Source organism: Sarcophilus harrisii, chromosome 4, assembly GCF_902635505.1.
Source record: "Sarcophilus harrisii chromosome 4, mSarHar1.11, whole genome shotgun sequence".
NCBI lineage: Eukaryota > Metazoa > Chordata > Mammalia > Dasyuromorphia > Dasyuridae > Sarcophilus > Sarcophilus harrisii.
The window spans coordinates 182,826,404-182,842,434 of record NC_045429.1 but is presented as its reverse complement, the minus strand read 5'-3'; the positions used below and the strand labels follow the sequence as shown (position 1 = coordinate 182,842,434).

Genomic DNA, 16,031 nt, shown 5'->3' with positions numbered 1-16,031 from the left:
GAATTCTAATTTTTTTCATTATAGTATTGTATTATCCTAAGAGTTAATTCTCCACATTCACTAAATGCTCAGTTGGGGCATTAATTCTAAATATATGTTTTGGCTAGAACCTGAATAAATCTGAAAAAACACTACCAGTACTCTTGAACTCGAATCCTTTTTTTTTTTTTTTTTTAAATTTAGAAATGACCATAAGCAAAGAAATGTTCTAAACAATTAGTCCATTGACACAGTTGAAATTTGCTTTGACATAAATTTTGAAAAATTTTCATTGTGAAGTGGAAAGAGTTGTGGCTTTATAATCAAGAGATATGGCTCAAGATCAGTTTCAAATCTGTGAGACCTTGACCTGAGCTTTTTTCTTCATTTATAAAATGAAGATGAGAACTCTAACACTTCCTACTTCATGAGGTTCTTGGGGAGAAAGCTCATTGTCAACCACAACAGACTATATAAATATTAGTTGCTTAGTGAAATGATTAGTTGCTATGCAATTAGATATAGGAATCCAGTTTAAAAATTAAGGAAATGTAGAAAAATAAAACATAAAATTTCTTCAGAAGAGATTTTTAGAAACATTTATAAAAACAGCTAAATTTTATATATCACTTTAGGGTTTGGAATGTGCTTTATCAATATTATTCTGTTTTATCCCACTGCTCTGGGAGGTAGGTACTCATTATTTTCATTTTACAGATGAGGAACCTGAGGCAGGAGACTTTGATGAAGAAAAAAAATCTATGAAAGTTGTTCAAGATTTCAGAAATTATCGAAATTGATTGAGAATACACAAAGTAAAAATGATCATACTAACATATAGAGAGCAGGGAGGGGAACAAAGATGAGATGTTAGCATTGCTTTGAAATCAGGGTACATTTTTTTTCTGTTTTAATGTTGTCTTTTCTTTTGCATGCTATCAAATTGTCAATGGTTCTTGGTGAGTGGATTTGGGTTCTGCGTAGAGTGCAACATTTTGTTTTCCTTTTTACATGGTAGATGACTCTATTACAGTGTTTCAAGAACTGAAGGATTTGCTAAAGAAGAATGCCACTGTGGAATCATTTATTGAGTGGCTGGATACTGTGGTAGAGCAAAGGGTTATTAAGGTACTGTTCTATGGTTTTAATAGATTCGTGATAATAAAAACTTTGTTTTAATAGTTGCTTGAAGTTTCACAATGAAGGATAATTTAGGGATAGACAAGGGAAAAGGGGATGGTTAAAAGTATTTTAGAAAACTTCAGCAACATAATATGCAATATTCTCTACCAAACCCAAGTAGAACTGTGCATGCAGATACAGAAATCATGAGTTTCAAGCTTCTAATAATCACATGAAATTTTACTTCAAATTGCTATAAAAAGAATAATGTAAATCAAAATTAGATTTTTTTCTAATATTCAACAAATTGGCAAAGATGACAATCAGTGTAAATAGTAGATACTGGAGAGGTTGTGGAAAGATAGCCACGTTAGTATATTCTTAGTCAAAAAATTGATGCAATCATTGGAAAGCTTTGGAATTAAACTTAAGAAACAAAAACGTAACTAAAGTGTTCATATCTTTTTACCAGAGATACCAATATTAGACATATACTCCAAGAAAATAAGCAAGAATTATGGGAAAGAATAAAACCCTTATTTTTTCATTTGCCAAAGGTTGGTGCTATGAGGAGGTAATCTACTTAGAAAAGCATGGAGCAGAGAATATAGGTATGAAATGTAGAAACTTAAATCTAGCTTAGATTAAAATAAATAATAAGAAATGATTGCATCACAAAATATCATTTTAAAAATATAATTTGAAATTCTCAATTTTAAAAGCATTCAATATTTTGTGATGATTTGTGATTTTGTTGGTTCTTTCAGTTAACCTTCAAGTCATTCATCAAGGAAACCAGACAATCAGAGTGTAGAAATTGCTTACTAATCTAAGTTATGGTGTGAGGACTTGCTCGTATCATTCGGGATCAGATGAGTGCAAGTTAATCATTCATGGGACATGTAACCCTTCCCCTGCACTTTGCCGTCTGTTCACTTTTAAAGTGCTGTCACAGGAAAACTCAGAGATAACATAATTTTGTAGACTATTTCAATTGAGCAAATGACAAATTCTAATTCTATTCTATAATGTTATTATATGAGATAAAATGCTTCTAACCTTAAAATGACAATAAAGGCTAGTTAAGATTAAAGCCCAGTATAGAAGAATGTCTTTTAACATGATGCAATAATTAGTACATCAAGAACTATTGTGACATAATAAATAGGCTTGGAGTTAGGAAAACTGAAGGTCAATTTGTACTTCTGTATAATTATAATAATAATAATGATAATAGCTAAAAATGTATATAACACTTATTATGTGCCAGAAGCAGTACTAAGTAAGCATTTACAATTACTATCTCATTTAATCCTCACAACTATCCCAGGAGGTGGATGCTCTCACTTTACAGATGAGGAAACTGGGGCAAACAGGTTAAATGACTTGCCCAAGGTCACACAGCTAGCGAGTCTTTGAGGCTGGATTTAAACTGAGGTCTTCCCAATCCTAAGCTTTGTGCTCTGAACAGTGTTAAGGAAATTAAAAAAAATAAAACACATAAAATTTCTTCAGAAGAGATTTTTAGAAACATTTATAAAAACAGTTAAAATTTATATATCACTTTAGAGTTTGAAATGTGCTTTAACAATATTCCAATTTATCCCATTGCTCTGGGAGGTAGGTATTCTGAACCATGTACCCTTTGAACACATTATTTCTGACTGTGTCACCCTAATCAAATCACTTAATGTTTCAGTATCCCAGATAATACTCCAAGACTCTTACATTTCAGAGCTGGTGATGCTCTGCATTGTTAAAAGGATTTCCTCACTGAGTTGCCTACAACAATTAAATTACAGACCCAGTCTAAACTAATGTCAGTGTTTCTATTTTGTGTAAGACTAAAAGTTTTGGGTTGTCCTTTTAATTTTAGACCAGCAAGCAAAATGGCAGATCCTTAAAGAAGAGGGCTCAAGATTTCCTATTGAAATGGAGCTTCTTTGGTGCTAGAGTCATGCACAACCTGACCTTGAACAACGCCTCCAGTTTTGGTATCACTTCTATGCTTTGGGAAACTCTTCTGAAATGTATTTTCTGCTTAGTGCAATAGCTGGATTGATCACTCATAAAACTGATTCATCTTCCTATTTTTTTTTTTTTTACACCATTTGTGCTTTATGAAAATGTAATGTTGCATCCGTTCAATGCTTGGATTTTTTTTTTTTTTTTTGACTTTGAAAGAAAAAGAGGAGAGGCTACAGGTTTTCCATGCCAACGTGAGTTGTATGTGGGAGCCACTGGCTTTTGGCTATGTATCCAAAATGCTGATCTATAAGATCAGAGAATCCTAGAATGTCAGAGTTGGTGGGGACATCAATAGCCATGTAGTCCAACCCACAGGGGAAAAGAATGCTCTCAATGATATCTGAGGCAAGACTTCAAGACTCCATCTAGAGAGAGCTCTCTGGGGAAGGAGTCAGAGAGAGGAGCCACATAGACCCATTTCTAGGTCTATCTGATTAGATATTAAATCATCTTTTGATACTTTTATTACTTGAGTGGGGGAAACCTGAAAGCTATCTTGAGTTATGTCTTTCCAAAATTGAAGGCTTCTGTTTATTTTCTTCCTGAAATAATTTTAGTGAAATGAAGATCAGCTTATAACTTACAGAATTAAAGAGTTAGAGCACTCAGAGGTTGTGGCTTATTTAGCAATACACAGACAGTATGTGGCAGGGGTAAGACTTGAATTCAAGCCTTCCTGACTCTAAGGCTGACTCCCTAGCCACTATGCCATTTAGTTTCTTGACACTCTCATTCATAAGGTTTTTCTTTTTTTGTTATTGTTCATTTGTTTTTGAAATCCTTTTAAGTTCCTTGAGGTCAGATAATACTTGAAGTTTTTCTTTCTTTATATCCTTGATACCTGACACCTAGTATGGTGCCTGTCTTATAGGAGGAATGTAATAAATGCTTATGCATATAATTGAATTGAAATATAATATCTAAACTAATTGAACTAAAAATATTTTTCAAAAAATTTTGATGGTTCATTGTGAGCAAAGAAAAGGCCAGCTTCATCTCAAATGTATTTCTAAAAAAGATAGAGAAATCGTATATGCAGAGATTGATTGTATATATAACACTTATTGTTTAGAATAGAGCTTCTTAAACTGCAGGTTGTGACTGTATAATTGAATGTGGAGATCATGAAATTATTATTTATTATCATAATAATGAATTATCATTGATTTGTATACTTATTTTTATATACCTATATACTTGGGACCTCATAAACATTTCTTGGGTGTAAAGGGGTCACAAGTGGAAAAAGTATAAAAAGTCCTGATTTAGAACATTATGTTCCTGTTTCATTTTTAGTGATTTCTTCACAGATGTTAAACATTTTTAAAATGAAAAAGATTCCCATTTCTTTTTTGTGAGGCAGTTTATGGACAGTTTAAGAATGAGTCAAAGATTTTCCAGTATATTGGATTTCCCCCCCCCCCCCCATGAAATATATCCATATCTTTTGAAAAATAAAAGATAAAGTTTTTTAAATTAGAAAGAAATCTTCTTTTGATATCTTTCACAATTATGCTGACAACTGTCTAATTATTTGATATAAAGTAAACAGCAATAGTACAGAACTGGCCCCATTCTCCTGCAGTTAAAGCTTATCTCACTCCAGTGTGTGCCTCTTTAAGTATAAAGTATGTCTCACTTTCATCGGTATTTCACTTTGATGTAATTAGGGCCCAAAGAGCTTGAGGGATAGTAAACACACTAAACTAGCTGGGCCAGGACAAAGAAAGATTAGAGTTTCAGGTTAAGCATGTTGGTCTTGGCAGGTCATATAAAGTCCAACGATTATTTGTTTATTTCACTTGCTTCTGGTAAAGTGTTGAAAGATGGTCATGGAGATAACTGGGTTACAATCATTTCTTCATTTTTTTCTTCCCTTTCTCCTCCCATTTCTACTTTTTTCTTCACATAAGGTTCTTTTCATTTGATCCGAATGCTTTTGGATGAATATATTCTACTAGCCATGGAGACCCAATTTAACAATGACAAAGAGCAAGAGTTGCAGAATTTGTTGGAAAAGTATATGAAGAATTCAGGTAACTTGAGAAATGCATACATTTGAGAAATATACAGACTTTATCTAATCTGACATTTCATATTTTTAAAGTGAATAAACCAAATGGGCTTACGAAGCAAAATTTTTTCAAAGTACCTCAGAATGCTTCTTTGCTGAAATATAAAATATTTGCATTGGTGGGGAAAAGGTAGATTTCTATCGTTAAGGATCTGTGTTCCAATCCTGATTTTGTTGCTAATTACCTACATGATCTTGGATTAATAGTTTAACCTCTCTGGATCTGTTTTCTCATCTGTAAAAAAATGGGGGCTGGAATCTGTTTCCTGATCTGTAAAAACTGTAAAAAAAAAAAAAAAAAAAAAAAAGTCTAAACATTGGATGACATCTATAATTCTCTTCCGGCTCAAAAATCTAAAATTCTTTGACCAGATGCTAGTTTATTGATTGATTCATTCAAAAAATAATTATGTATCTATGTGCAAGGTGTTGTGTTTAGAGAAGCATGATTGGGTCAGGAATGGGAAGAGGAGGGAATAAAGTAATATATGGCATGATTTGAGGCTCCAGGGGTCCTCAAACTACGGCTGCCGGCCAGATGCAGCAGCTGAGAATGATTATCCCCCTCACCCAGGGCTATGAAGTTTCTTTATTTAAAGGCCCACAAAACAAAGTTTTTGTTTTTACTATAGTTCGGCCCTCTAACAGTCTGAGGGACAGTGAACTGGCCCCCTATTAAAAATGTTTGAGGACCCCTGATTTTGAGGTATCAGAGGCAGATAGGTGGTATAGTGGATAGAGCACTGAGTTTGGAATCAGTAAGACTCTTTCTTGTTCATGACTTCAAATCCATCCTCAGATACTAGCTGTGTGGGCCTGGACAAGTCTCTTAACTGAGTTTCTCATCTTTAAAACAAGCTGAAAAAAAAAAAAGGCAAACCACTCCAGTGCCATTGCCAAGCAAACCCCCAAATGGGGTGACAGAGTCAGACATCACTGTGATGATTGAACAACAAATTGAGTCCTCAATTTCCTTGCACTCTTCTAGGAGGGGAGATAAGATACAGATAATTTTAATAACAGAAATACACATTAACCATTATGTGAATAGAATCCTAAATTTAATGTTTATATATTTCAGTAATATAAATTAACTAATGGATAGGAGTGAGGGATCATTGTGAAGACTTTATCAATATTTGTTAGTCTGATTAAATCAATGCTTAGAAGAGTAAGAAATCACTTTCTTTGAGAGTGACAGTTATTTTATGTTACCTGTAACTCCAGAATTAATGACTTAAGAAATAGCCATAGAAAGGAAGAAATACAGAGTGTGGCAACTGAGAGCCAGCCTTAGAGGCAAAAAGACTTTTCAAGGCTTGCTTCTGACAATTAGTGAGATGTGTAACCATCAGTAAGTCACTTAAATTTTTAGTGTCCCTAAGCAATTCTCTAACATGATAACTTACAGTTTTGTTTCTAATCTTCATTGTTGTGGGGAATCCTTACACTGGAAGTTCTCTATAATGATGAATTTATAAATCTGGAACTCCTACACTTTCCCCCCAAAAAGTAGAAGGAAGGAAAGCTCAATTAATCTTGTTTTTTAATGGGATATTTCTTCAAAACCTTGAACTAAATGATCTAACTTTCAGGTACTTTCCTTCTCTTTGACTTGATCTCATAAGCTGTGTAAGTAAGTGAATGGGACTTTTTTTGTCTTAATCTTTTCAGATGCAAGCAAAGCTGCCTTCACTGCTTCACCAAGTTCCTGTTTTTTGGCTAACCGGAATAAAGGGAGCACTGTTCCTAGTGATGCTTCAGTCAAGAATGAATGTCTTGCTGAGGCAAATTACGTTTCTCTGACCCCCAACCAGTCTAGTATCTTGCCTTCTGCTTTACACCCTTTCTCTCCTGGAGATACAGAGAATATGCAGCTTACAGGTACGGTATAAAATAACCAAGAACAATATTTCACTATACTTCAACAAATGATTTTGTCTCCCTTCCCATTCTCTTTCCTAGAACCATTCTACTCTAATGATTCTGAGAATAGGAAAGATTTAATCTACTCCATTTGGAACCTAGTAAACCTTTCTACTGAATGATAACAGCAACTGCCATTAATGCTCATTATAATGGCTACTACTATAATTTCTATAATGACATAATTATTATTAATAACATAATTATCCCATACTACAAGTAGATTTTTATCTTTATTGTATGGATAAAGAGACCAAGCTTTCATCTATATAATGCAATTCAAACATAGTTCAAGGATAGGGATGGAGAGGGGCAGATTTAGTAACCTAGTTTTATTATAGTGCTTACAAATATTACTTTTTTGACTTAACTGACTGTAGCAAAGCTATATCAACTCTTCTGAATAAAATTTTTTCTTCAAATTAGTTTTTGTTTTATGTTGGCTTAGCCTTCCTTTGTTGCTAAAATGGCTAGTGATTAATAGATAATAGCAATAATAATAGTGTCTTACATTAGTCCTCTTTTTTTAAAAAGTATTTTTCTTTCACTTATTTCATATACATCATCTCCTTTGATCAGTATTATAATCCTTTGAGGAAGAAAGGAATTGGTTTATTCTTCCCATTTTTTAGATGAGGAAAATGAGAATGACAAAATTCAATTATTTGTTTGAGGTAATACACTAATTAATAAAAGGTAGAATTAGGTTCTTAAGATAGTGCTCTTTAACACCATGCTGTCTATATTGCAGATGCTAGGCAAACATTATTCTTCTAAGAATCTTTGTACTAGTAGTAAAATCATGAAAACCTAAGTACCCCAGTCTGAATGATTTTTATTAAACTTCAGTGGCATTCATATGATATCAAAGAATAAGAAAGTATATAAAAGCTAGATAATTCAATTTAAGGTTTTGAAGAAATCTTCCATTTAAAAAATCAGGGTGAATTTATCCTTTCTTCCTCTCATTTTTTTGAGAAGGGATCAATGATTCCAGTTTTATGAATCCTTTATTGTAAGGAGCTTCCAGTATAGTGTAGATTCCAAGGTTACATGGTTGTGGCCAACTGAATGGCTATGACTATTAGCCTGCTTAGTAGTCAGTATCATAGAATCACAGAATTGGAAACACCTCAGAGGTTATCCAGTCAAAGCCCTATCTAATCTCTTTCCTTATGCTTAAGAAATGCTTATCTAATGTGTTCAAAGAACTTCATTTAAGGAGGAATTTATTGCTTCTCAAGGCAAGCCATTTCACCCTTGACAGCATCGATTACTAGAAAGTACTTCCCAAATAATCAAGCTCAAATCATATTTTTTTATGTTTTCCTAGGGCCAGGAAGAACAAGTCCAATTCTTCATCATGGACTCCTTTCAAACAATTAAAGATAGTTATAATATCATTGCCTCTTAGTTTTCTCACTGATCCTTATATGACATGATATTGAGAGAATTCATTATCCTGTTTGCCCTTCTCTGGACAGTTTTCAGTTTATCAGTCCTAAAATGCAATTCTCAGAACTGAACCCATTACTTATACTTGATCGGGGCAAATCATTGCAGGGTTATTACCTTCCTAGTCCTGAATTTTGCCTTTCAATGCAGTCTAAGATAGCATGAGCAGCTATGGTGACTATAGAATGAGTTGGAAAAGAAGACCTCATGAAAGAAGTAAAATAGGAAGAGGAAAGAAGAGAGGGGACACAGAGAATTGGAGATGAGAAGGAAATGCATGCAAGTATGGGAGGGCAGTCTTTGTGAAGGCATTGAATCAAAAAATAAAAGTATAGATTTTTGGAAAAGCAATAGCAGTTTAATTTAGTTGGAATTAGAATACATGAAGTCAGGAAGCAGATTCATTTCTGGTTAAACTGCTCTACAAAATCTTATCATATTCCCAAGCCTATTTCAATTATACTTAATATATAGTACATATTACTTTCATATATGAACAGAACTTATAAAATAATGTAACTTTTAATAACAGGTTTTAGCTACAATATTTAAGGCAGTTGTAACCAGAGATCAGGATGGAAGATAGAAAAAAATTGTTATGCTTCTCTAACCTGGTTAATTAACAATGTATACTTCAAGTTCCACTTTTTTTTTTTTTGTTCTTAAGGCAACATTTCCTTATCATTCTTCAAGCTTGAACACACAGATTTCCTTGATAAATGTAGGATTTATGAAATATTACCATTTGCTATTTATTTTTTAACTTTGATGCATTGAATTTCTTTAGTTCCGAAGACATAGACTTGTCCTTTAATAATTCCTCCAAAAAGAATTTCACATTGATGTTTCTATTATTTTGACTTTTTTCAGGTCCAGTAGAGCTGTCTCAGAGTACTGGTCACCTGGTAACACCACCTATTTCTCCAGCCATGGTCAGCCGAGGAAGTGTCATTAACCAGGGACCAATGGCTGGGAGACCTCCCAGTGTTGGTCAGGTGCTATCTGCTCAGTCTCACTGCTCATCATACTCAGAGCCCCTGTATCAGACTCTCTCACAAACAAACCAGAACTATTATGGGACCAGCCACAATTACCAAACCATGTTTCGAGCCCAGACCCACCCAACTACAGGAATCTATCATCACAGATCTGAACATAGTCGGTTTATGGCTTTAAGTGAGCAACAACTTTCTCGAGACTATTTCAGTAACAGCTGTGCTGTGTCTCCATACAATGAAAGGTCATCTTCAAACTATGGATCATCTTCAGCCATGCAGGAGGCACACAGTATGCAGTTTCTAAATAATGGAAGTTTCAATTTCCTGAGTAATACAGGGGCTAATGGCTGCCAAGGATCCTCATATCTTCCAAATGCACCTAACGGTATTGGGGAATTTTAAAGAACCTTCCTTTACTTTCTTTAGCTGGTTTTATGCTCCAAGTAAGGTGAAGTATACACTGGTATTTTTGTAATCAGAATGAATGAGTATAGCTCTATCTATTGCTGAGCCATGCAAATTTCTGGTGGCAATTAATTTGGTTAAGTCTCTTTTTTGTCCCCCATAAAAATCCATTCTAAGTACTTTGACTAATTTTGTTAGCTTTATAAGTATCTCTTATTTATTTAACCAAAGAAAAAAGTTGTATTAAAACTGTGAAAGAGGAACCTAACCAGAAATAGGAATTTATTCTACACTGAAAAATGATTTGCTACTTAAAGTAATTCCTTAATATTGAATTGTTGTAATGCTGTTCTTTGGAAATAATTAGAGATAGATATTCTCTAATGGTTTAGCTTAGAACATTATTTGAATATAATAACTTGCCTTTCATGAAATAAACAATTGGAAAAACGTTCAGTTCCCTATTTTTCAAAAAAATTGAAAATGTATTATGTCCCATCCATAAGCCATTCTATTTCCCAAGATTATTCTACCCTCCTCTAATCTGCCCCCAAATATATAAGCTATGATAAATAATATGGAACCTCTGAAAAGCCTATGACATTCTTTGGGGGTAGTTTTTAGTGCCACTTCTTGGAATGGTTCTAATTCATCTCTTCCAGTAACACTAACTTTGTAACAGTTTGTGTCAATTGTTTCTATCTTTGACACATAATGAAAGCTTTTTAAAAATCTACTCATTCAACACTGAATACCTAGGCAGGATGTTTTAGGGCATATGTAGATAAATGAGAGGGGATTTTAGCTATTATGGGGATTATAAACTGGTAAATTTAATTTGGTATTATTTTATGAAATCCTTAATTTCTTAATACATATGTGTGGCTCCTCTTAATGTTATCCAAGGACACGCCTTTGAATTAAACAAATTCTTTATCTAGGAACTAAAATAATGAGCCTGATCCTTCTTTCTTCACGCACCCAAGAGTCCTCTTAACTTTAGTGGGCATTAAGAAGGCTATCAGAGGTCAGTCTAGTCTTCTCACTTTCCTCTTACCACTGAGGAAATAGAAGAACAGAAGGGGTATGATTTGGCCAAGTAGCACAAGAATAAAAAATGTGGTCAAAGTCATACAAATAAGAAACATCAAAGGAGGATTTGAACATAGGTTCTTTGCTTTTAGAACCAGCAATACTTCTGCTTCCTTACTATTATCCCTCCTGAGAATGAACATACTAAAGACCAAATTTATAGCTAAATAGTAAGAGCAATGTTGAAAAATTAGGGATCTTTATTTGTATAATGAATGAGCTTTCTTAATATGTTAAGATTTCCCCACCCACTCCACCTTCATTCAGGATTAAATGAACTTTAGAGCAAATTAATCCATTGTCAAACTGTCATCTTTTTTTGTTAATAGGTTATTATGGAAACAATGTAAACTATACAGAATCTCATAGGCTTGGATCAATGGTTGATCAACATGTGTCTGTTATCAGCAGTGTGAGCAGCATTCGTTCACTGCCCCCATACAATGACATCCATGATCCCCTGAATATCTTGGATGATAGTAGTCAGAAACCAGCAAGCTCCTATTACACAGATACATCCTCTTCAGTTGGCTGTCGAACTTCAACAATAGGTAAGTATTTGAGCATATTTTATACATACACATATGCACACATTCAACACTTCTCTTTAATTTAAAATCTTTGGGAGTTATCCGTGGGCACTGGAGGGTACTGTATCATATGTATATATACACATACATGTACCCACATACATGTATACATATACAATACACAAAATACGTATAATATATGTACACACATATATGCATTCATTCACATACATGATTTAGATAAGGCGTTTCTAATTCTGCTCTCTATCCATACTGCTTTTGCCAAGATATGGTCTTGGGAGGATTTTCATTGTTGTTTAGTTGTTTCAGTGTGTCTGAGTATTCTTGACCCCATTTGGGGTTTTCTTGACAACTATTGAAATGGTTTGCTATATCCCTCTCAGGATTATTTTATAGATGATAAAACTGAGGCAAACAGGGTTAAGTGACTTGCTCAGGATCACAGCCAGGAAGTATCTGAAGCAAAATTTGAACGCAGGTCTTCCTGACTCTAATTCTGATGCTCTTTCCACTGTGCCATTGCCTTTCATTTGGAACTGATGTTGGATTGATGTCATAAAGATCCCAGGGCATATGGAAGAACTATATATTTGTGGACATTTGCTGGAAACCTACTTTTCCCCTTTCTGTTATTAAGGGAGACACTGAGTAACAGACTAAATACTAGCAATATTCTTTATTGCTCTAGCATTTCCATTTAACAAAGCAATGTCCTTAGAATACTATCTGGGATTATCTTGTGCTTTGTCAGAAGAAGGGGGTGTGGGGAATGTGTGTCTGGGTATGTGTATAGTCTGTCTCTTTGTGACTATTTCCTCTGTCATTGTCTGGCTAAACTGTCAGTTTGCTTGGCAGGACAGCCAGAATTGATATAATAATCAATTAAAGCTGTCACTGACTGGTGTGATGTACATTAAGAGCTCAACTAATCAGTGAAATGGGTGGAAAGAGGAAGAGGGAACAATCTCCTCCCATCAGCTTTACATTTTTATGTGTCTCATAACTATTTCTGAGGCCCATTAGCACAATATTCTTATATTCAGGCCTCCTTCAGATCCTTACAGGGAAGAAGACTGTTGACTCACAATCACTGAAGAAGAAAAAAATGTCATTAATATCCTTATCTTATTCAATGTAATCTTTCAACAATTTGACAGGAAACATTTTGCTTTCCTGTGGCTGATACAAATGAGTTCTGAGTAGTGTCTAGCAACACATCTTCTGTCCTCTGCAAATGGTCATTGCTTTTAGATTACTTTAATGAAGCAGAAAATATCTGTCTAGGAAGTTTCCTCATCAAGGGAGACTAAAATGTTCCCATTGTAACTCTTCATTTTATTTACATAGAGATAGTGATACTTTTGATGGAATGATGCAGTTGTATGCATTTGTAACAGGGCCAGTTTGCAGGCAAAAAGGGTTTCAACTAGATAAGGCAAAACCAAGGAGGAGGTTAAGTGGTATAAAATGAAATGAGAATCCCGTTAGCTTCTGTCCCCAAATTCTTATGGTTAAAATCCCAGCTTTGGGAGATGCTGGGCAGAAAGCTAGAACTTGAAGGTTCTTTGGAGACCATTTAGCCCCCTCTTTCTCCCTGAGCTGCCCCAAACCACACAGATAATGATAGCACAGTTGAAATTTTGATTCAGGTTCTCTAACTGCATATCTTACACTTATCACTATATGACAAATGTGATGAAAAAATTCAGTTCATCGTGACTCTTTCCAACAATAAGATGACCGATGCCAGTTCCAATGATCTTGTGATAAAGAGAGCCATCTACACCCAGAGAGAGGACTGTAGGAACTGAATGTGGATCACAACATAACACTCTCACTCTTTTTGTTGTTGTTTGCCTGCATTTTGTTTTCTTACTCATTTACTTTCTTTTCTTTTTTTTTTTTTTTTTTGATCTGATTTTTCTTGTGCAGCAAGGGAATTGTATAAATATGTTTATACAATTGGATTTGACATGTATTGACTTTCTTGCCCTCTGGGGAAGGGGTTGGGGAGAGGGAGGAGAAAATCTGAAATACAAGGCTATGCAAAGGTCAGTGTTGTCAAATCATCCATGCAAATGCTTTAAAATAAAAAGCTTTATTTAAAAAACAAAAAAAAGAGAGACTAGGTTATCCAAAAAAAAAATTTAATTCATGAGACAGCTGGTGTTGCAGTGAATAGAGAATTATACCTGGAGGCAGGAAGCATCTAGATCTGTCCTGAGACACTTACAAGCTATGTGTCTTTAGGCAAGATGCTTAGCCTGTTTATCTCAGTTTCCACACACACACACACACACACACACACACACACACACACACACACGTATATGCTTCTTCCCTTCTTCCCCCAATCCAACAGACACTTTAAAAAGTGCCTACTATGTGTAAAGTACTATGTTAGATATAAGAAGAGAAACAACTTGGATATTTGATGATTATGAAAAATGGTTCAAGTTCTTGACTGAATTTTCTGTGGGAAATTGAAGAATAAATTAGATGAAGAAAAGTAATATTAAATATTATGCTATGATTTTAAGGATGGACACACAATTAGAAGACCTGTGCATGAGCCACTGACTTAATGTTATTAGTTGGGTAACAATGAATAAGTCAACTCATCTCTATGAGCCTTAATTTTATCATCTGTAAAATAGGAATAATGATAATTTTACTACTTACTTTACAGGGTTCTGAGTTGAATCTTTGCATAACTTAAAATAATTTAGAAATATGAGTCATTATTGCAGAACATGACAGTTAAAGATGAAAAGAAAATGGAACAGAATCTATAGGTGGTGATTGCTTTTTTTTCCCTTTGTCTTGCAGCCTCCAGTATGTCAACAGCAATTTCTGCATCCTCATCTCAGTGTATGTTTGGAACTTCTAATCAATATCCAACTCAGGAATCTCTGGACTCCCATGGAACAAATAATAGAGATATAGTGTCATCTTTGCCACCAATCAACACTGTCTTCATGGGAACAGCAGCTGGGGGGACTTAGACCAGAAAATGTGGTGCATCCATTTCGAAAGCATTCCCCAAATCACTGATCCAAAGACCACTATTCTCTCAGCTTTCTAAGAGAAAAGAGAAAATAGACTCTGCTGTAGCTGGATACTACTCTTGAAGTCACTTCATTGATAAAGAAAAATTTTTAAAAGACCGGATGATCTATCTACTCATCAGAAAACAAACACTTGCAAAGAGTACATTGCACATGAATCATTTGATATGAGTTCTTATTATAGTTGTAGCTTCAAGCATCAGCAAGCTAATAGAATTAGTAGGGATATGGAAAAGCAAATATTTCTATTATGGAGAATTCACATTTCCCTTTCTAATTTATTGAATTGAAAATGTCTTTTTTTTCTTTTCCTTCTCTTTTTTCTTCTTTATTTTTTTTAAGAGAAAAAGTTTATTTAATGCCTGTATACTGTCCTTTATTTATTAGTATCACAGAATCACTGTTTACGATCCCTTATTTGACTATTTGTCAAATGTATGTGTTCTACCTCCTATGGAAATGTTTACAAGGTCGAGTTTTGATTCAATTCAGCCTATGCCAAAGTTGCTTAACTTTCAAATCTTTTGTGCTTTAGTAGATTGGTTTCTGTTACATAAGGATAGTTTTATTTATGTAACTGAATGGAGACCAAAGCTTTCTACCTGTTTAAAAGAAGTGGAAAAAGATGAGGAGAAATAAAAGAGGGAATGCAAGGAAATATCTCAAAAATTAAAATGTTTTGATATGCTTTTTCTATTTGTTCTCATAAATGGTGCTATTTTTAGATAATGTAGCTTTGGGCTATCTTAGCAAACAGACATGCTCAATAACTAGATCCATTCTGCAGTATACAAAATAAAACATGAGAGGTATTTCCAAGGTTCTATAGAAAACATAAAGAAAGAAAAATGAAGCCAACCAATCCTTTCTGCCTTACATCATCATCTATAAATTGGTATCAAGGATGTGTTAATAGATGGTTAATTACTTTTATTTGGAATTGCATCAAAATTTTTGGTTCCTAAGACCAATGGATGACTATTATCCTTTAAAAGTAATGGATTTTAGGCATGAGTTCAAGAGTTAGCAGTTCTAAGAGAGAAGAGATTGTCTTCTGAAATTGACTAAGATTTGGAAATAATTTCTATTGGAAAGAGATGTGGGGGCATACACCTACAATTTAAGGTTTATTAAAAACAATTTTATCACATGATTTATAAATTTTAAATAACTTGACACATCATTTACATGATTGCATTTAGTTTCCCTTTTTATATATCCTGGTAGAAAAGGCAGCTATGTAATCAGTAAAATAAGTTGGGAAATATAGAAGTATAAGGGATGATTGCTCTCTTCCCTTCTACCTACCTCCATGCAAGAAATTGACAATCTA

The 16,031-nt window shown here is 34.1% G+C and overlaps 1 protein-coding gene across 1 annotated transcript in view; it reads left to right on the top strand.

The window, feature by feature from the left end:
• RFX6 (regulatory factor X6) overlaps positions 1 to 15,356 on the top strand; it is a 65,508-nt gene extending 50,152 nt beyond the window's left edge. The window contains exons 13-19 of the mRNA XM_003769394.4: positions 998 to 1,107; positions 2,978 to 3,095; positions 5,043 to 5,165; positions 6,878 to 7,087; positions 9,455 to 9,967; positions 11,409 to 11,630; positions 14,460 to 15,356. Coding sequence (XP_003769442.2) covers positions 998 to 1,107; positions 2,978 to 3,095; positions 5,043 to 5,165; positions 6,878 to 7,087; positions 9,455 to 9,967; positions 11,409 to 11,630; positions 14,460 to 14,635 — 1,472 coding nt within the window. The 3' untranslated portion in view covers positions 14,636 to 15,356. The remainder of the gene's footprint in view (positions 1 to 997; positions 1,108 to 2,977; positions 3,096 to 5,042; positions 5,166 to 6,877; positions 7,088 to 9,454; positions 9,968 to 11,408; positions 11,631 to 14,459) is intronic.
• The last annotated feature ends 675 nt before the right edge of the window (positions 15,357 to 16,031 follow it).